This window comes from Mesoplodon mirus (assembly GCF_964341445.2).
Source record: "Mesoplodon mirus genome assembly, chromosome: 5".
Lineage (NCBI taxonomy): Eukaryota > Metazoa > Chordata > Mammalia > Artiodactyla > Ziphiidae > Mesoplodon > Mesoplodon mirus.
This window is the reverse complement of record NC_138980.1, coordinates 132,071,815-132,094,700: the sequence shown is the minus strand read 5'-3', so window position 1 is coordinate 132,094,700 and position 22,886 is coordinate 132,071,815. Positions and strand designations below refer to the sequence as shown.

General features: G+C 34.3%; 1 protein-coding gene across 3 annotated transcripts in view; it reads left to right on the top strand.

The window, feature by feature from the left end:
• The window catches only part of TRAPPC13 (trafficking protein particle complex subunit 13), a 35,261-nt gene that overhangs the window by 7,395 nt on the left and 4,980 nt on the right, over positions 1-22,886 (top strand). For all 3 annotated transcript variants that reach the window (XM_082623524.1, XM_082623523.1, XM_082623525.1), the window contains exons 2-10: positions 3,235-3,303; positions 4,321-4,420; positions 5,579-5,663; positions 12,170-12,297; positions 15,264-15,336; positions 16,349-16,393; positions 19,275-19,292; positions 21,189-21,322; positions 22,593-22,791. In XM_082623524.1, coding sequence (XP_082479650.1) covers positions 3,235-3,303; positions 4,321-4,420; positions 5,579-5,663; positions 12,170-12,297; positions 15,264-15,336; positions 16,349-16,393; positions 19,275-19,292; positions 21,189-21,322; positions 22,593-22,791 — 851 coding nt within the window. The remainder of the gene's footprint in view (positions 1-3,234; positions 3,304-4,320; positions 4,421-5,578; positions 5,664-12,169; positions 12,298-15,263; positions 15,337-16,348; positions 16,394-19,274; positions 19,293-21,188; positions 21,323-22,592; positions 22,792-22,886) is intronic.

The following is a 22,886-nucleotide window of genomic DNA, read 5'->3' as shown; positions in this document are numbered from 1 at the left end:
TTATGTTACAAATTTGGCTTTCTCAGTTTGTGTTTAAAAATCTGCAGTATGACAAATTGTGCTTTATAGTAATTTTCTTTGCCTCCACAGGATGATAGTATTTCTTACCAACTGCTATCCCCTCTTGCTGATTTTTTACCCTCTTTTGAAAATAGGAAGAAAACTGGTACTTTAAATACCAGCTTGGGATGTTTTTATTTTTAATGGAGGGTTGTTCTTTACCCACCCTCTACTGTCTCATCCCCTAGAAAACCATAGCATCAGTAAAAACTAAGCTTTAAAGGACTTTTGTACATAATGGAAGTTTGAGCATATAATAAGCAAATAAGCTGGCTACACGTCTAGGTGAATTAAGAACACTTTTTTGATCACTGCAAATTTATGTTTATTTTAATTTGTTTACTTTTTACTATTAACTGAGTATAACTTTCTTTTTTAAAACATTTTTATTAGGGTATAAAATTTTTATTGGGGTATATAGTTGATTTACAGTGTTGTGAAGAACACTTTTTAAAAAGTGTTTCAGGGGCTTCCCTGGTGGTGCAGTGGTTGAGTCCACCTGCCGATGCAGGGGACGTGGGTTCTTGCCCCGGTCCGGAAAGATCCCACATGCTGAGGAGCGGCTGGGCCCGTGAGCCATGGCCGCTGAGCCCGCGCGTCCGGAGCCTGTGCTTCGCAACGGGAGAGGCCACAACAGTGAGAGGCCCGCGTACCACACACACACAAAAAAAGTGATTCAGGATTCCCTTGAGAGTGTATTTCCTCTTTATTAGGATTTGGTCTCACCTGAAATGAAAAAAGAAAAAGAGAGAGAGAGCACCAATTGGTGTTAAAATTGAGCTTAGAGTCTTGAAAGATTGTGAAAAAAACTGTTTCCTATGTGTCATTTTCAGAACACCTTTTTATCCCCTGCAGATTGTACTTAATTTTAATGTTTTCCTGGTTAAAAGTAAAAGTGAAAGAGGTTTGAAACACTTCCCCATTCACTCCCCCACCCACATCATTGATATGTAGCTGGTTAATGTTCTGTTTGAAATAGAGTTGGACTTGGAATACCCATGGGATGTTTCTAATAAAGCATGACATTCCAGGTTTATGACCCTGGGCTTATAATTAAGAATAGGGAAAATTATTTTTGAGCAAAGTGAAGTCTGTGGCCATCTATTTAATATAACATTGTTTAATGGCCTCAGTTCTTGAAACTTTACATCTTCAAAAATACCACTTACTTTAAGAGTTTGGTGAGGCGTTAATACTATGTGCCAGAACCTGTGTCAAGCACCGAGCCCACAAAACTTAACATGATACATAAGAGCCTAAACTTCAAGGAGTTTGGATAGGAGTGCTATAAACTTATAAGTGAATAAACGTAATTCATGATAAATACAAGGTGCTATGAGAGAAACAGGGTGACCTGTTACTTCTTTTCTGAGAAAGATGACATTTAAGCTAAGACCAAAATGAGAAAGGCACTAAATTTGATATGAATGATATAGCTATTTAATTAGTAGTTAGGTGGTACATTTTTACATACATTAACGAATACCACATGTTGTGCACTAACCATTTAGATCATAGTCTTTAAAGATTTGAGTTTTGAGTTGAATGAACATCTTAATAGACTATAAAGGAACAGTCTTCTGGGATTCATTTTCTGAAATGTTTTATGAGTTTGTATGATTTTTACTTCTATATTTTTGTCTTTATTTTGATGTGGTCAAATGTCAATCTTTTTTTTTTAACATCTTTATTGGAGTATAATTGCTTTACAATGGTGTGTTAGTTTCTGATTTATAACAAAGTGAGTCAGTTATACATACACATATGTTCCCATATCTCTTCCCTTTTACGTCTCCCTCCCTCCCACCCTCCCTATCCCACCCCTCTAGGTGGTCACAAAGCACCGAGCTGATTTGTCTTTATTTTTATGTGGTCAAATGTCAATCTTAAAAAATTGAGACAGATTTTTTAATTAGAATGTCCTATCCCCACTAGACTAGGTTTAATTTTCACTTTTTCTAGTTTTCTCTTGCTTAATTTTTTTTTTTTTTTTTTTTTTTTTCGCGGTATGCGGGCCTCTCACCGCTGCGGCCTCTCCCGCTGCGGAGCACAGGCTCCGGACGCGCAGGCCCAGCGGCCATGGCCCACGGGCCCAGCCGCTCCGCGGCACATGGGATCCTCCCAGACCGGGGCACGAACCCGTATCCCCTGCATCGGCAGGCGGACTCTCAACCACTGCGCCACCAGGGAGGCCCTCTTGCTTAATTTTTATCCAACTATTTGATACATATGCAGCTTGATATTTGAAATGAATTTGTAAACTAAATTTCATTTTTCCCAGATAGTGAACCAGTTGTCCTAGCACCTTATAATGTTGATTTGTTTTTGCTGCATCCTAATAATTTTTTTAAATTATCTAACATGTCAATATGGTCTTGTATTAATAAGCCAATTAGTTGATTATGGACTTAAATGTTTTACTACATGTTATGTCCAGTTTTTTATGTCCAGTTTTTTATCATTGTTTCCTATTAATTTCTATAGCTTATTTTTATTTATTTGTTTTTCTAGATAAACTTTAGATACATTCTGTCATGTTCCGAGTTTTGGTTGGAATTTTATAAACCTACACATTAACTGACACTTTCATAATTTTTACAAAGAATTGATATTACTTAAAGGGCCACTTACTGAACTTCAGTGGCCTGTGATTATAACCAAGGAATAAAGTTAACAAAAATCCTTTTGGCATAAAATTATTGTTTCATATTCAGAATGGTGCATCTAAATTCTTGTCCCTATCAGACTAACATTGGTTAATATTTTGTTGATATTGTTTACAGTGAAGTCATTCAAGATTTTTTAAAGCCTTATTCTTGTACCATAAGCTTTGAAATTATTTTATTTTCTACTTTTTGTATAATGAGCCATATTTCATTTGCATTTAATTTTTATAATTCATTAGGTTGTAAATAAAAGCAAAATTGTTCTTTCTTTTTGTCATATATAAAATTCTTTTTGTTATATTCTAACAATTTTATTAGTAAATCATTGCTGTGTAATAATCTTAGGAAATACTTATATTGTTTAGGAAGTATTTAAATTATATTTTATACTAGTATAAAATTGATGAATACCATACATTCAACTTGCGAATACTGGCATAAAATGATATTAATACTTTCTTTCTTTCTTTCTTTCTTTTTTTTTTTTTTCTACTTTCCCAATTCACAGTGATGCGGTTGACTAAGCCTACTTTATTCACCAATATTCCAGTAACATGTGAAGAGAAAGACTTGCCTGGTATGACACATGCTTTATCCTACTTGCACCTAGGGAAAAGTTGAAACCTGGATTGCCTTACCTTGGAATAAGCCTAACCTTGCCAATCTTATGCTAACTCTTTGCTGCATTATTTGTTGCCTGTTTTTGTACGTGTGAATGGTGGCCATCTGAGTAATAGGTCTCGGTCATAACCTATACATCAAAATACTATTGATATCCCGCGGCAACTAGAGACTTTTATTTTAGTTTTAGTAAAAATACATTCCTCGTGGGCCTCCCTGGTGGCGCAGTGGTTGAGAGTCCGCCTGCCGATGCAGGGGATGCGGGTTCGTGCCCCGGTCTGGGAGGATCCCATATGCCGCGGAGCGGCTGGGCCCGTGAGCCATGGCCGCTGAGCCTGTGCGTCCGGAGCCTGTGCTCCGCAACGGGGGAGGCCACAACAGTGAGAGGCCCGCGTACAGCAAAAAAAAAAAAAAAAAATACATTCCTCGTAATGACATTATTAATATTTCAATTATCCTCAAATGTCCCATCAATGTATGTTAGCATTCCCTTTATTTAAAAATCATTGGGGCTTCCCTGGTGGCGCAGTGGTTGAGAGTCCGCCTGCCGATGCAGGGGACACGGGTTCGTGCCCCGGTCTGGGAAGATCCCACATGCCGCGGAGGGGATAGGCCCGTGAGCCATGGCCACTGAGCCTGCGCGTCCGGAGCCTGTGCTCCGCAACGGGAGAGGCCACAACAGTGAGAAGCCCGCGTACCGCAAAAAAATAAATAAATAAAAAAAAATAAAAATCACTGGAGCTTTCTATATATCTCATGACCTGCATTTTCCTTTGTTCCTGAAGTGTTCATTTTCTGTAGAAACAGAATTTTTTTGGCATGCATTTGTTGTAGTGAAGATTAGATTAATATATTAAATATAATTTTTGTTATGAAATTATTTTTTTAAATATCTCTCCCAGCTGTTTTTTCACATAAATAAAAGTTATTTACAAGGTAGGTGTTAGAATTTGATGTTTTTCTCTTTCTACAGGAGACCTCTTTAACCAGCTCATGAGAGATGATCCTTCAACTGTAAATGGTGCAGAGATTTTAATGTTGGGAGAAATGTTGACGTTACCACAGAATTTTGGGTAAGAATGATATGTTCACATTAGAAACACAACAACAATCTGAAGCCATTACAAATCATGTTTTCAAAAAGTAACTATGGGATGGGAAAATGCTCATGATACATGTATGTGGCTGAAAACAAAAAAAAGTTTTACCAAAAGTATACTATGTGATTCTGGGGGGGGGGTTTAATTAAAAAAATAAGATGCATACCAAAATATTAACAGTGGTTCCTAGGGTGGTAGAATTTTAACTTTCTTCTTTAGATCTTATTATATTTTTTAATGCCTACATATTCCTTTTATTTTAACTGATTTAATCTCAGTGTCTTTCAGAAGCAGCTCTTTTATTCAACATTACAGCCGTTTACCAACTTAAGTTATTGGACTTGTCAGCTCATTAGGAGTTCTAAATATTTTATTCCTTCTCTTGCTCTTAGCTATTCTCTTACTCTAGATTATTACTGAGGTAGAAGTCCCTGGTTCCATTCTGTTTGCAACTGAGACAATTTGAGACCAAAAGGAATTTTTCAGGTTTTTTCAAAAGGTTTACAGAATGTGGTCATTGACTAGTGTCTTGAAAGCTTAGAAATATATTCATGTAAAAAACGTATTCATATTAAAATATTTTTATAAATATATCTACATATATTTATATGTTTATATGCATTATATATATAACATATACTTAAAAAGTAATGCCACTAGTCATTATTTTTATTAGAATGACTTAGAAAAATAAAATAAATTGGTAAAAAATACTCTGAGAGAAATGAGGTCATAAGAATAGAGAAAATAAAATACTCTGAGATCAATAACTTGGTCTCTTCTAGATTCGGGGCATAAGTTATTTCAAAAACTGCTAGCCTCCTCAGTATCAAATCTTCAGACTCTTAACATGGATCTGATTTCAATGACTTATTTTTAGGAGGGCTGGCAGTTTTGGCAGTAGTTGAGGGTCAAGATATATAGCATGTTTTATAGATTAAATCTGTATTTTTAATTGCACTAGGTAATGAGTGAGCAGCCTAGTGTAAACAAAGAAATATTGAAATAATATTTCACCTGATCTCTATCCTTTAGTAATTTCTCCATTTGACATTCTCAGTGGTGCACAAATAGAAGATTTATGATAAAAGTTGAATGGATTTCTGCCTAAAAATTTATTTTATTTCACAGGAATATATTTTTGGGAGAGACCTTTTCCAGTTATATCAGCGTTCATAATGATAGCAATCAAGTTGTAAAAGATATATTGGTTAAAGTAAGTGGCATTCTTATTTGGGAGAATTTTTTTTAACTTTTTAATTTCTCTTCTTATGTTTTGAAACTTCATTAAAATGCCTGCTTGATACTGGACTTTTTAATTGTCATTAATAACAAGTATTAATTGAACACCTAAAGTTCTAAGATATGCTGTGTACAGAATCATTTTTCCTTATCCTCAAAATTTGTGATGGCTGGGATGAGAAAATGTACCAAAGGTAAATAACACTTTAAATTTTTGTTAATAATTTGTGATTAACATAATAAAATTTGAAAGAGGAGGAAAGATCACTGGGGATTGCATCATTCAGGAAGGCTTACTGAAGGAGAGGGAGCACAGGAGGATCTTGAAAGAATGGCAGGATTTAGAAGAAAAGACAAAGAGGGACATGGTAATCGGAAGCAGAGACATAGGAATACGTAATGTGTTCTTGTAGCAGTGAACAGAATTCACTTAGTAAGAGTAGGTAAGGTTGTAGAGATATGTAGTAGCCATACAGTGGAGCATCTTAAAAGCAAGACTAAGGCTACGGTTATTTTAAGACAGTGTGCAGTCAGTGGAGACTTTTGAGCAGAGGTATTCAGGCTATGTTGGAAGACTGTCATGAAAGCATTGTATGGGATGGTTTGTAGGAAATAGGCCAGTTAGAATATTCTTGCAGTTTTGAGAAATCAAGAGAGAGAATATGCTAGCTCAGTTAAACAACTGGAAATTTATTCCCAAAAAGAAAGGGCATAAAAAAAGGAAAAATTCATTGTATGTTGTTGAAAAGTGGTCAAAGCTGTCTTCCAGTGGTGAGTTTAGGTCACTAGAGCATTGCCTATGGAAGGGAAAGGGAAGTCCAGTTAGAATGAGATTGAAAAATGATCAGCAAGTACTAGAATTGAAAAGGATCTCAGAGAGAAAATATTCCAAGTTCCATATATGACCCAACTTCCAGAAACTGGATGCAAATTTTTGCATACATGTACATATGTTTGTCACTCTATGGTTAGGGTTTCTGCCTTTCATTAGATCAGGAGTTGGCAAACTACAGCGTGCAGGCCAAATTTGATCCATTGCCAGTTTTTGCAAGACAGTATGAAGCTATGCTAAGAATGAGCTAAGAAAGGTTTTACATTTTTAAATGATTGAAAAGAAACAAAAGCTTATTTTGTGATGTGAAAATTATATAAAATTCAAATTTCAGTCTGTAAGTAAAATTTTATTGACACATAGCCACACTCATCCGTTTATGTATTATTTGTGGCAGATTTCAAGCTACAACATCAGAATTGTGTAGTTGCAACAAACTGTATGACCTGCAAAGTCTAAAATATTTGCTATCTGACCTTTTAAAGAAAAAGTTTGCTGACCTCTGCATTTGATTATGAAAAGGACTGACTTTCAGAACTTCGAGAATGTATATTTTTTTCCTGTCATACAGTTGGCATTCAGTAAATGTTGAATTTATTTTTGTAAGATGAATAAATCAGCAAATGTGTGTAATTTAAGTCAATGTTAAAAAGAACAAATATTACCATAGTGTATTTCTTATAAAATATGTGATTATATTTCTGTGGGCTCTGCTCAGTTTTAATTTTTATAAAGGCAGTGGTGTTTGGCATAATAACAGAGATAGCTAATGTTTATTGAGCAGTACAGTGCCCACCAAGAGTCTTCTTACTCTTAACTAAGAACTAGCATTTTGTTTATCATTTTACAGACTCCAATTACATATAACTTGGCTCTTCTTTGCCTGCTTTTCTTTAGTTCCCCTTGGTAAATTTTCATTACAATCTATATTTCCTTGGGTGCTTTATAATTATCTCCAAATGTTTTTTTGAGGGTATTTAATTCACTTTGAATATGTGTTGCAGTTTTCTTCTGTTTCACTATTGGTTTTGGGTGGCAGTTTGGATCAGTGAATTGTTTAAATTATCATTGTGTGGTCTTTTTGAATAGTATTTTTGTATGGATTAAGACTGTTGCTAGCTTTGCATTCTGGGAAATGCAGTTTAGGGTGCTTTGATATTCTTAGTTCAAGAATACTCTCTTAGAGCCTTGCAAGCGAAGTGTCGTTTCTTTATCCGGTGGCTTTTGGGAGGGTGGTGGAAGAAGAAATGGTTGAGTGTTTCTCAGTTTTTCTCTTTCTTTTAAGTGACAGCATCCTCAACTTTCTCCTCCTGCTTCATTTTCTCTTCACTGACAGTGTCCAAAAGGTTCTTCTCCTTTTTAACTCTCTTCTTCCCCTGAATTGTTATCTTTCCAGAATTGCCTCTTCACCATTAAACATACTGTTATATCTCCCGTAGGCTGTGCTCTCATCTTCCAGTAATGCACTTTCTCAGTATTTTGACACTTAGGATAGTCTTTGTCTTTCTGGCAGTACTTTTCATCATTCTCAGGCCTGTCTCTACCTTCTTTTTCTCTCTTAAGCTCAATTTTTCATGAACTTCTCTTGTTCTTTGCAAAGGCTCATGACAAGAGCATGAGAAATAGCTTGCAGAAATTTGAAGTTTAGACATTTGCTGCTCTCTAGCTATACTAACACTGAGTTTGTATAGTTTTTAAATTTTATTTATTTATTTGAGGATGACTCAGGAGATTCATTTACTCTACTGCCATTACTTCAGCTACTCAGAATTCTGCTCTCAAAAGTTTAATTTTTTATAGCTCTTGGAATTTTGGAATGTGGAAAAGAGATTATGAATCGGTACTCTTTTAATTCCTTTACTGACATCTTAGTGTTGTTTTTGAGAATAAAAATGCTATATAATCTATCATGTTTAACTGGAAACCACTAGGGGGTTTTTTGTTTGTTTTTTAATTGAAAAATAATTTTCAGCAATAAGTCTGAAAACCTTAGCATGCTACCAAAAAATGAAGTGTTCTATAAACAAAAGATAGCGTGGTGTACCATAAATAAAAAAATAGTAGAGACTTCCCTCATGGTGCAGTGGTTGGGAGTCCGCCTGCCAATTCAGGGGACACAGGTTCGAGCTCTGGTCCGGGGAGATCCCACATGCTGGGGAGCAACCAAGTCCGCGAGCCACAACTACTGAGCCCGCGTGCCACAACTACTGAAGCCCATGTGCCTAGATCCCGTTCTCTGCAACAAGAGAAGCCACTGCAATGAGTAGCCCACGCACCGCAATGAAGAGTAGCCCCCGCTTGCCGCAACTAGAGAAAGCCCACGCACAACAAAGACCCAATGCAGACAAAAATAAATAAATAAATAAATTTATTTTTTAAAAAACTAACTTTAAGGGTTCCCTGGTGGCGCAGTGGTTGAGAGTCCACCTGGCGATGCAGGGGACACGGGTTTGTGCCCCGATCCAGGAAGATCCCATATGCCGCAGAGCGGCTGGGCCCATGAGCCATGGCCGCTGAGCCTGCGCATCCGGAGCCTGTGCTCCACAACGGGAGAGGCCACAACAGTGAGAGGCCCGCATACCGCAAAAAAATAAAAAATAAAAAAATAACTTTAATGATCTGTACCATTGGTGGTTTATTTTTATTTTATTTATTTATTTTTGGCTACATCAGGTCTTAGTTGCAGCTTTCTCTCTAGTTAACGTTGCATGGGCTCCAGAGTGCACAGGCTCTGTAGTTGTGGCACGCAGGCTCAGTAACCCCGCAGCATGTGGGATCTAAGTTCCCCCGACCAGGGATCAAACTGGCATCCCCTAGCACTACAAGATGGATTCTTAACCACGAGACCACCAGGGAAGTCCCTGTACTATTGGTTCTTAAACTTTAGAAGGTATTAAAATCATCTGGAGGACTTTTTAAAACACTGATTGCTGAGCCTCACCTCCAGTGTTTCTGATTTAATCAATCTGAAATGGTGCCCAAGAATTTACCTTTTTTTTTTTTTTTTTTTTTTGGCCACACCACGGGGCTTGTGGGAGCTTAGTTCCCCAACCAGGGATCAAACCCAGGCCCCTGACAGTGGAAGCGCAAAGTCCTAACCACTGGACCACCAGGGAATTCCCAGAATTTACATTTCTAACATGTTCTCAGGTGATGCTGATTCTGTTAGTCTGGGAACCATACTTTGAGAACCAATGGTGAGTAATAGGCATTTGCTCATTCATTCAACAAGTATATATTCCAGGCACAATTCTAAATACTGGGGTTATAGCAGGAAACAAAAGAGACAAGGCCTCTATTTGCTTGAAGTTTAGTCTAGATGTTTTTAAATGCTTTTTTCTTATTTTTTAACATGAATTCCTTAATTATACCGAACTCTTTCTTGATCTTGAGCTTTTACACTTAAGGTGTTTTGCTTTTTTTAACTTACTTGAAATGATTCTCCATTTCCCCTTTCCTCTCTCTCTTTTTAAATGCTGCTCATCCAAAAACCAATTTGCAGCATGAAGCCGACCCTGTAATTTAAATTGTATTCCCCTACTTCAAGCCAGCCCTCCATTCCTCCTTTACTCTATATTATTTTCCCCAAACATTTAAATTCCCTAGGGGCAGGGATTTTGGTCTGTTGTTCACTGGTGTATCTCCAGCTCCTGGAAAATCCCTCATAGGTAATTAGGAAATAAATGTTAAGTGCAGCAGTGTTTATAAGATGAAAAAGGAGAAAAGTAAAAGTGTTCAGCCATATATAATACATGCTGTAGTTATGATTAATGTTTAAAAAATGATACATAGGAAAACACATTGGACAGAAAGCCCATGGGTTTGACTGTTTCTTTTCCCCCTCTTCTCTAATTTCTAAAATGTTTGTTAAAGAATTTTGAATTTCAGGGCTTCCCTGGTGGCGCAGTGGTTGGGAGTCCGCCTGCCGATGCAGGGGACGTGGGTTCGTGCCCCGGTTGGGGAAGATCCCACATGCTGCGGAGCGGCTGGGCCCGTGAGCCATGGCCGCTGGGCCTGCGCGTCCGGAGCTTGTGCTCCGCAATGGGAGAGGCCGCGACAGTGAGAGGCCCGTGTATCACAAAAAAAAAAAAAAAAAAAGAATTTTGAATTTCAACTTAATTACTTATTACTTGTATAACCTAAGGGGAGTTGTTCCTTCTATGTGCCTTGGTTTGTCTGTAAATTAGGGATAGTATAATGACTTACTTCAGGGTTGTGGGCATTAAATGAGTAATGTGCTTAGAACAGGGCCTTGCACATAGTAGGTGCCCAATAATTGTGAGCTACTACTGTTTAATAACTGAATATAATAACAAAAAAGACAGCACTAATAAATATCCCACTTGGAAGTGCCTGCATTAAGAATGTTAGGTTAGAATTAACTGCAGAAAACCTGTTAACTGATTTAAAAAAAAAAAAAAAAGCTTTTAAAAAATCTACACTCTTATGGACAAAACCTCCTCTAATCCCCATGACTTAATGTGATCTTTGCTTTCTCTGAATTTTTCTTGACATTTGCCTTGAAGTTTTATCATAACTTCATTCAGTATGCAACAAACATTTATTAATTGCCTACTGTGTGCCAGGCACCATGTTATAGTGGTGAACAAGAGAAGGCAAGAGGTTCCTGCCTCAACAGACCTTACATCTTTGGTAGGGGAGACAGAAGGAAACAGGTAAACAAAATCATAAATAAGGTAATTATAGATCATAATAAATGTTACAAAGAAAGTTAAAATTGAATGTGATAGAAAGTAGCTGAGCTTAAGGGAGGATGCCATTTAAGAGAATTAGAGAAAATGATCAATGTTCAAAAGGAATAAGGGAGGGAATATGATAGAAAGTAACTTGGTAGGGGCAAGAGAGAAAATGGTCCTTTCTTAGTTGATGACTTTAATGCTGATCTCTAGTTCTACATATCAGCTGGTCTCTGACATCTAATACTGTTTTGAATGATTATTTACCTTTTACCTTTTAGTGTTATATACTAACACATGTGTACACATCTATATATGTTTCTCTAATATCCATCTGTATATATATAAATTTCAAAACCATATGTTCATACTGATGCCCCAAATTCCAGTCCAGCACCAAAGGTTTCATTGCAGGCTTCTCTCTTTCCTTATTTGTACCTTTTTTTCTCCAAAGATAAGAAACTTGTCTCTTGTTATCCATAATATATATATTTTTTGTTTTGTCCTAGTTTACATGTAGAAGTTTCAGAACTGCTAATCCATACCCCTGCAAAACAGAAAATGGGCTAGCTAGAGTAAAACATTTGTGTGCTGTACTTTTCATTTTTAGCTTTTGTTTGCCAAACTTAAGTTAGTTCCTTTTTTCCCTTTCCTCCTCCCAGTATGGTTGTGTTCATTTGTAATACAGTTAGGTTCATTTGATACTGTTTGTATTACATTTTGGATTCCCCCTACTTTATAGCTGATTTTATCAATATTTATTTTTAGGTGTGTGTGTGTGAACCATTACCCTGTTCCTAAGCATCAGAGCTATACAAAAAGATGTACACAGAGACGTGTTGCTCCCCTTCATCCCTACTTCCTTGTTCTTGTTCCCCTATTCTTTCCACCCATACTTATCCACACCCTGTAGGTAACCAGTCTCATTTGGATTTTATTCTCTCTTTCAAGGCTGATCTTCAGACAAGTTCTCAGCGTTTAAATCTTTCAGCCTCCAATGCTGCAGTGGCTGAACTTAAACCCGATTGTTGTATAGATGATGTCATACACCATGAAGTAAAGGAGATTGGAACACACATGTAAGAATTAATTTTACTAGATCTCAGAGGCTTTTACTTATATATGTCTTTATTTGAAATTTTTGCTTTATTTCCACTTATTCCACTTGTTATTAAGCCTAAGAACCTACTTCAGAAGGAATTTTATGTACCATGTTTACATGCTTGCCAGAAACAAACTTTAAACAAAATGTTTATTTTTGAAAGGAAAAAATATCTTAATTTATCTTCACTTATGTCTAGTTTCATTTTTGCATCTACAATCTTATCTAAAAAAAAAACCATGCAAACCTTTAAAACGCAGGTAGCACTCTAAAAGTACATTTATTCTTTTGAAATGCTAACTGATGTTAATAACATTTATTTTTAAATTCATAATTTTTCAGTTCTGTATTTAACTGTATAAATATACTCTACCCTGAGAGTTCAAAAATAGAGAACCAAAGTAAAGATATGAGGGAAAAAAAATCTCAAATTCTGTATTCCTGGCCTGTGTATGTATTTGAATGTGAATGCTGTATTTTTCTTTGTCTGAGAGGCAAATATGAAAATTTCAGCCATCTAAAGTAGTTTTAGACTTCTCTATCTGCCTTACCACCCCCATATCCAGTTGATTCACAGTCCTGTTAGTTCTTGTTAACTATCTCTCAGTAGCCTCTCGTCATCTCCACTTAACGTCACCATTTTTGCTTCTCTTCTTTGTCTTAAAGAAATATGTAATATTATCTATTATTTAATTCATTTTGGTGACAAACTCTGTTGTAGTAGGCACTTTTTAATATATATTCTGTGGTTGATATGAGCTTTGAGTCAGATTTTCTGGAGTTCAAATTTTAGCTTGATTATTTATTTAATTATGTGATCTTGGATAAGTCACTTAACACTTCAGTGATCTCCTACTACCCTTAGGAAATTCTAACTGTATAGGTTTTGCAGAGCTCCCCACAACGAATCCTTACCAACTACGTACTCTAGTTCTCACCTTTCATCATGCTTCCCTCCCTCTCTACTCTGCAGTCATATTGGACTTCTTTTACCTCTGAACTGCTCTGTGACTTGAAATGTATCCTTCCTTTACAAAGGAATGCCTGTGTCATTTTATTAATTTTCTTCTACTTCGTCATATCTCAGATTCATCATGACTTTCTCAAAGAGACTTTTTGACCTCCTAGACTAGATAAAATCCCCCTTCTTGTCTATTTTATAGCATCCACAACTTGTCATTTTTTTCTATGTCTTTTATGATTGACATTACTTACTGAGTGCCTGCCGTTCCCATTAAAGTATGAGTTCCACAGTCACCTGCATCCCCGGGATTTAGTGAGAACAGTGGTCAATATTTGTTGAAATTGATTTTATTGAAATGATACTAAATGTGTAAAATCCCCATTTTACAGAAAATGAGACTCTTAGAGAATTTAATAGCTAGCACATAATGGCATAGAACTCAAATCTAAATCTAACTTCATAACCTGTACCTTGCTACACTGCTTCCAACTTTGAGCACTTGGAGAGCAGGTATTGAGTTTTGATCAACTCTAAATACCTAGCACCTAGTTTAGTACTAGGTACAAGTATAAAGTAGAAATTAAATGACCTGTAATGTCACCGCCTAGTATAGCCACTATTATAATATTGGTGTATTTCAATCCTTTATGTGCATATATATATAAAATAGATGTGTATAAGTAACTTAAATTATATTTTATAGAATTTTGATCATATTACACATGGTTTTATCTTTTTTAATACACCAGGAACCCAGTTGAGTCAGTATTCTTTGAAAACATTTTTTTGTTTTGTTTTGTTTTGTGGTACATGGGCCTCTCACTGTTGTGGCCTCTCCCATTGTGGAGCACAGGCGCCAGACGCACAGGCTCAGTGGCCATGGCTCACGGGCCCAGCCGCTCGGCGGCATGTGGGATCTTCCCAGACTGGGGCACAAACCCGTGTCCCCTGCATCGGCAGGCAGACTCTCAACCACTGCACCACCAGGGAAGCCCGAAAACATTCTTTTTAAAATGACTTTATCTTACAACACTTGGACTGTGTATTGTAATTTGTTTACCCTAATGTTGGACTTTAGATATTTCCAGTCTTTCACTATTATAAATAATGCAGTGGTGAACATCTTAATATTTCCTGTAATAGATTGCTTGAAGTGGGTTTACTATAGGAGCATATAAGCATTTTTAAGACTCCTTTCCTGAAGGATTCTTTTCTAAATTTCTCATAACCACCAACAGTATAAAGAGAGTCAGTCTCTCTAAACTCTCACCAACCCTGATATTTCTTGGAAAGAATTTTTGCCAAATCCTAAGATAAGGAAAAATCTTATCTCATTATTTTAATTTGTTTCTTTGACTACTTGTGAGGCTGAACATTTCCACATTTTTGTTAGTCGATTATGGTACTACAATTTATGTGTATATCCTTTTCTTCTATTTTGAATGAGATATTGTTTTGCTTACAAAAATTTCTCTTCATATTGTTAGAAGCATTTTTTCCCAGTTTGTTGTCCTTCTTAAAATTTTGTCTTAGTGTTTTTGATTTATCCAATTTCTAAATTTGTGGAAGTCTTTTCCTTTCCATTGCATTTATATTAAAAAGTCTTTCTTCATCCTGGAATTTTAAAAAAATTTGTATTTTCTTCTAGTTTATATGAACTTAACTTTTTACATTCAACTATTTAGTTGTCCTGTGATTTATTTTGGCTTATGCTTTACTTTCTGAAGAAAAAAGTTTCTGACTTCCTGCTTTAAAAATGGTATATCTTATTTTACTAATCAGAGCTTTCTTGTTCATGGAATTATATCCATATCTACTGGAACTCTTTTTTTCCTGCTCTAGGCTCATTTAGCTACACTTCCGTGTCATTAGTATAAATATTTTCCAAATTTGTTGGTAGAATTGAAGTGTAGTAGATTAACTATTAAAAAACAAAATTGATAGTGATTCAAAATCATTAAAACATCTTTCTGTTTCAGCTTGGTGTGTGCAGTGAGTTATACAACTCAGGGTGGAGAAAAAATGTATTTTAGAAAATTCTTCAAATTTCAGGTATTGAATATGACAGTGGTAAATAGTGTTTAGATGCCCTTTTTCCCCCTAGGAGATTACTACTATTTATCTGCAGTAAAAACAAACTCCAAATAAAGCAAATAGCTTAATATTTTTTGATTTGTCTTATTACTAGCAACCTAAAGTTGGACTAAAGTAAGTTAAATAAAAGCAGAGAAATTATCATTGGCAATGTAATGTTTTATCCAGAAAAAAAATTTGTTGTGTTTTCATGCCTTGACAAAACACAAAAGAATCTAGAAGATGGATAAAATGAGTATAAAGTCCAGACAAAATAAGTGTAAATAATATCAGATTTCTAAAGAAATATTTAAATGAGAGATTATTGTCTTGGGCTAAGTGGACCAAGCTTCCTTCAGAGACTTCATGAGTCACTGAAATTGTAGTTAGAATTTTTTATTTATACACAATTTTCGAAGTCCATAATCAAAAATAGTTAAAAACCACTGTTTTAACACATGTATGTGTGTGGATAGGGAAATGACCATATACAGTTATGTAGATCTAGATATGATACTATATATATTTTTCATTCCTCTGTTTGTAAGTGGAAGAAAAAGTACCAGCAATAGGAAGAAAAATTTTGCTTTATTCTATTGCTTTTGTTATCATTCATCTGTTTAAGATTTTGCATGTCTTTTAAAAGAAAATAAGAGGTTTGATTGCTTATTTTGATAAACATGCTTTGTGAAATATATACAGAGAAATACACAAAATATATGTGTTCAGTTTAACAAACTATTATGAAATACAAATCCATATAAGTCATGTAACTATTACCCAGTCAAGAAATTACGGTGGCTTTTTTAAAAATGCATTTGGGATTGTTTTTGTTTTTACAAGAGTATTGCATACCCATTAGAAAAGTCTATTACAATTAAAATTGGAAAATGCCTTTGACAAATTTAAGCCCTATGATTTAAAACAGATAAACAAAATAAATGGTCAAATGATAATAATCTCCTTTGATTGATATGCTTTATTCAACTAGGTTCTCAAACCATTGGATGTGAAAACCAAATTTTACAATGCAGAGGTAAGTGTTGAGCACTTAGTGGGATTTCAGGTTCAACATTAGGATCTTATTTGACTAAAATTCTCATGTATTACATTTCTTTTCATATCAGAGTAAATTGCTGATATGACTGTGAATTACTTGTGAAAAATGAGCATAAAGTTCAATTGAAAGTGAATAATTTCACTGCAGATTGCTTTTAGTCTGCTGTTTTCAACTGACATGGAATCAATATGCCTTGATTTTTATTCTCGTTAATTTTGTGAGGCTTTCACCCTCTTTCATTAAATGATTGCCCTGTGCTTCCATTTAATAGTTGTTGTTACTGTCTAAAAACATTAGCAATCTGTTAAATATTTTATAAATGTGATTGTGATATTACAAAAATTGAAGTGGTAGATCCAACCCTGCAAAGAAGATTTAATATTCACCTAGAAAAATATGAAGTAGAACTCCGTACATTAAATTCTTTGTCCTGGGAAGTCAGTGTGCCAGCCAGAGTTAGGTTGCTAAGTTTAGTGAATGGTTTGAAATGCTCCTTGGGAGAAACAAATTTGGCAAAAATATAGAAAGAAGTAACTTTTAGAATATAAGATTATCTTCTTTCCTAACAAAAGATAAAATAGAATTTTCCATAAGGAAAAGGTTTTATGGCTTGGATTTCTTTTACAATTCTATTTTATCCTGGTATCTAGAGGTCCAGAAAAAGCAGATTTCCTAATGGGCCTTTTACCCCCACAAAATCATGTGTTTCATATCACAGTGATAAACTCAAAGATATTCAAATGCAGTATTTTGAAATGAAAATTTTGTCTATTACTCCAAAACCAGGTGATCAGAAATTTGTAGTCACATGTCAAATTTGATATATATTTTTACCATCAGCATCTGAATTTTTATTCACTATAAAGTTTGTACTACAGCCTGGCATACTAAGATATCTAAGATAAGGAGCCTAACCTTAAAGTAAAAACCTATTAGGAGAAAAGAAAAAAGTGCATAAAATAACAAAAGTTACTGGTATAGTATATAGTGAGACTAAAGAGCATGATGCAAAAAAGATGTGCTACACGAACTCAGGGGATGAGATTTTGGAGTAGTCTAAAGAAGCTTCATGGAAAAGGAAGAGAACTGCATCAGTGTCTAGAAGGAATAGGTGTTAGAAACGTCTAAGTGTCAGAGCAGTGAAGGCATTCCAAGCAGAGTTGGAAATACAAGTGGAACATAGAGTATGTAGTGAAGAGTATACCTATTTGATGCGAGGATACAGTCTCATCAAGGAGATAACTAGATGTTTAAAGGCACATATAGAAAGGCACATATTAAACTATTTCAGGTTTTCTTTGTTGAAGTATGGTGGTACATTAAGATACTTGTCAAGTAGTTTTATCACACCAATATTCAGAGTGAGTTACAAATTGTTTTTTAAATTGCTAGTTATTCCATAAATAACATAAAAGTAACATACTCCCCAAAAAGAAAGGAAAAAACCCACAAGTCCACCACACTAAAAAGTAATCGGTTCTTCATTAACCCATATTCTCTTTCAGTCTTTACTCATTTATTTATAATATTCTGTTTTTATAATCATAGTAACAATTTTGTTTGCTTTTTCAGTTAACATTAAGTATAGACATAATTTTTAGTCTAAACTTTGCCAACAAACTTCAGCTAAAATATTTTAGTAAAATTCTGAACTTTTGAAAATAGACATTTTTTTAAAAATGAGGAGTGAACAAATAGCATTTAGGATCTCTCTAAGATATTTGGTATTACCTATTAGGCAAACAAATACTGTTCTGCCTGTAACATGAAGCAGATTCTATGGACTCCATCTAGGAAATTCAAGTAAATTGTAGGAATTAGTTAACCACACTGATATCAGTAGTTTATGTTTATTACACTATGCCATAGTCCTTACACGACAACTGTTATTAGCCCCACATTTGTCTCAAACATGTTTTTTATGCTGCTTCTAAAAATTCTAATACTGTGTGAATCACCTAAAGGAAAACAAGTTTTGTGAGAAACTGTTGTAGTCTTCTAATATAAGAAAGCCTTGTAAAAAAAAAATTGGTGACATTAGAAGCTAGGTGTCAAACGTTTGGTCACAGCTCCATGCCAGGTACTGAAGAGAAATAAATATAAACTGAACATCTTCCCAGTCCTCACGGTACTTAGATCTAGTGGAGGAGACTGACATGACATACAGTGTAAGCATCCCCACGCACCCCGATCATAAGTGTACTTATTCTCTGGGAACATAGGTGAAAAAGATTTCCAGCTATGTGTTTGATGAAAGAGCTGACATTTGAGATGGCCCTTGGTAAATAAGTAGCTTTAGCAATATATATGTGAAAAAAAGACAAACTGTGAAATCTGTTAACTCTCAGTTGTCTTAAGTGGTCTAGCCCAGCATTCCCTGAAGTGTGATCAGTGGAACTCTAATCATTCAAGATCCTCCTTGAAAAAATGATTCCATTATTAGATAAATTTAAGAGAAGCTATACAGTGTATATCTGTTCTGAATGTGGCAGATAGTATATACCCAACCTAAGTAATCTATGAAGAATTACAAAGTGAGTAAAGAATTTATAGAACTTGAAAGGCATGGGATATACCTCTCTCCCCCAAGATATGCCCTTGAATATTTGCTCCTGTTTAAGTATTCACCTATAGTGTTCTTCTCTATTCATTTAACCTTAGCAGTTTCACCTTTTTAGAAGAATGATTTGTCATATTTCTTTGTGTTACTTTCTGTTTACTTCCTTGTTTTACTAATGCTGTCTTGTTTAGTAAATTAAAAAAAATGCAGAAATGCATTTTATTTTAAAGTTAGTTATTCTTTTTCTTTAACATTTAATCTGATTTTTCTAATTTTTCTTTTTTATTTTTCCATTAGAGTGACCTCAGTTCTGTGGTAATTTGATTTTTTTATTATAAATTTATATGCTTTTCTTACTTACCACTTTTTGACTCTGCGTAATTAATCTCTCTTTACAAAACATAGTGGAAAAACAAAGTTAGTTGTGAATATACTTACGTGACTTCAAAAATATGTATATAATTTGTACTTTTTATATTGATCGTCTTATTCTATGGGAAAAAATACATCAAAGATTAAATTGTCATATTGAAACAATTATATTCTTATTTTTAGTGTGTTTCCTGTAGCTATTTTTAAAAAGAGGCATGTTAACCTTGTTTAAAATAACCTCGGGATTTTAAACCTCTTAATATAAAATATCCTACTATACTTCAATTCTTTGAGTAAACTGTGTAGTTGAAATTCATCTTCAAATGAGCAGTGGTTTTAGTTTTAAGTCTGGGTCAGGTAAAGATGGCCCTTTGACAACAGTAAACAGAAGAAAATTAAATTTTCCCACGTTGACTAAAATCATATTTTCAAATTTCTATTTAATATAAGCAGCATTTGCTTATAACATTATATACATGATAAAAACATCAACTGCCTTAGTACTGAATTCTTGATTTTTTAAAAGTCAAGTTATTTCATGCTAACTGTTCAAACTAGCTTAATTTTCCATTATGCAGCTTGTTTTTCTTTCATTTTATCTAAGCTCTTCTAAACTTATGCAGAAATTGCATTTTTAAATTTGAAATGTGGGTCTATGGTTATTTTTTTTAAAGCAATGGATCGATGGGATATTTTTTTTGAGAAAAAGTAACAGAATAATGCCTTTGAATGTGTACTTCTTTTAAACTGATAAATCGTATTTCTATTTTCATTAGAGCACATGTGCCAAGGACTAAAGAATCTGTTTTGTTTTAGATAATAATACATTAAATTATAACTTCATCATTATATTTTTGCAAATGATTTCTACTTTCCTGGATTTAATGTTAAAAAAGCTCATAAGTGCCAAAAATTTTTGGTCATAGTTTATTTTATTTCTGTATATATATTACTGTGAAACTTCTGAATAAAATAATTCTAGAATATCCTTAGTATACCATTTTATGTATAGGTTTTTATCAAAAATGAGCCAAGTTTTCTGTTATCCTCCAATATATACCCCCCAAAATAACCAAATAGCATAAAAAGAAGAATGTTTAATGTAAATAATTAGGGAATTTAAAATATTATGTAAAACTACATATGTAACTTACCCATTGACTGAAATACTGCTGTATAGCACCAGTTTTCACTAAGTCACTAAGACCACAAAATACCTTTTGTTTGATTTAAAAACTTAAAGATTTCAAGTATAATTCACATATTTTTTTGCTCTTAATATACATTTTCAGTGAACCAAGAAATCACTGACTACTTAAAAAAATGCTTTAATTAAAAAGTTAAATTCTTATAAGATTATAAAATAGATTATTTGCTATACTATCTAAATTGAAGTAACATGAAAATTGAAATTAATAAATTATGCTGGAATATTATAACAAAGACCTAATTATCTTAACACATCTCTGAAATGATAGGTGCACAGGTAAATTCATTATACTAAATTGCATTTTCACATTTTAATGACTTACCAGAAAATTTAAGATATATGTAAATGAAATTCCAGTTAAGCGTTTCTGGATATCAATACAAAAAATATTATAGTTATCCCCCATCCATTGTTTGACAACTTACCAGTTGACTAACACTTGACTTTGCCCCTGTGAATATGTTAGGAGGACAATTTCTTTTCTTGCATTAATTATGATGACTTTGATTTGCAGGCATGAACTAATCACATTTGTGGTTAATGTTTTTTCTTCATATAAATCAGATATTGTTGTGGTAAAGTACTTTAAACACCAGCATACTTTGGTGGATTATTTTTCATATTTTCAGACTGATGAAGTATTTCTTGAAGCCCAGATTCAGAATATTACAACCTCACCCATGTTTATGGAGAAAGTTTCATTGGAGCCATCTATAATGTACAATGTAGCAGAATTAAATTCAGTCAACCAAGCTGGAGAATGGTAAATATGGATTATGAAGTGTTTGCTTTTATTTTGAAAGATATGAACTTTTCTAACATTGTTACTCTTGGGTAGTTTAAAAATTTTTTTAAGGGATAGACATTATTTTATTAGAGAAGTTTTAAATTCACAGAAAAATTGGCCAGAAAGCACAGCATTCCCACATGCCCTCCTCCCCACTTACAGGATCCCGTTATTTACATCTTGTTTAATGTGGCACATTTTTTACAATCGATGAACTAATACTGATGCTTATTATTAACTGAAGTCCATAGTTTACATTAGGGTTCACTCTTTGTGTTGTGCATTCTGTGGGTTTTGACAAATGTGGTGGCACGTAGCCATCCTGACTGTAGGATATAAAATAGTTTCACTGCCCTAAAAATCTATGGTCCACCTGTTCAGCCCTCCCTTCACAGGAAAATAAGATCCTAGCCATTTATACTTGAAGCACTTATTCTTTTAAATTTTTATAACAATTCAGTGAGATAAATATGGAACATTTCATCCTTATCCTGCAAATGATAAAACTGAGGCATGGGAAGAAATGATGGAGAAGTTAGAAGGGGTAAGAGTAAACAGTGAGTTTTAAGGAGTATTCTCTTAACATCAAAAGGAGTGAGCATAGGAATAGATGATTTAATTTTTCATGAAAATGAAATACACATCTTTATAGGTAATTTAGAAAAAGAAGAATAAATAAATGTAGGGTTGATATTAATATGGATAAGAAGGTAATAGCTGGAGAAAGTACCTGATTTTAATAATCAAGAATGAAAAATTTACTTTTACTTATTATGGGGGTTATAGTAAAGTTCATAGCCTCTCATACCCCCACAGAGGAAAACAATAATTTTCCACTCTTTTCCTGATCTTTTAATTAATTTTGAAAAATCATTAGTTTAGAATGGTATGTTTCTTTTTATTTTAAACTATTTGCTTTCATAATTTTAGAGAAGAGACAGGATACTTAAGGTTCTGATTTCTATTGCTTTTTTTCAGTTAATCGATGTATGTCCAATGCTTCAGGTAATATATTGCATTCTATTATAAAGAATCTCAAGATTTTCCATATCAACTGAAAAAAATTAAAGAAAAATAAGTCCTCTCAGTACAAGTCCTTTTCATTTTGTTGAAACCACCGACCTGTTGTATTCTGGATCTTTGGATGGTAAATCATTCAGTTCCTGTCCAAAGGAAAATTCACAGCTATGGTTTTTCTTCTAAAAGGTTCTAGAGAATTTTTTCCATCTCTATCTCCACCCCACAGTGTAACTACATTTGGGTCAAGAGCATATCTGCAGCCAATGGATACACGCCAGTACTTGTACTGCCTAAAACCCAAGAAGGAGTTTGCAGAAAAAGCAGGCATCATTAAGGGAGTAACAGTAATTGGAAAATTGGATATAGTATGGAAAACAAATCTAGGTGAAAGGGGAAGATTACAGACCAGCCAACTTCAAAGAATGGTGAGTCTAGAAAAAACACTGATGGGGGTTTTGGTGTGTGGTGTGCAGATAGTTAGAACAACTTAAATTTTCCTAGGTCTGTCACTAAAAATCAG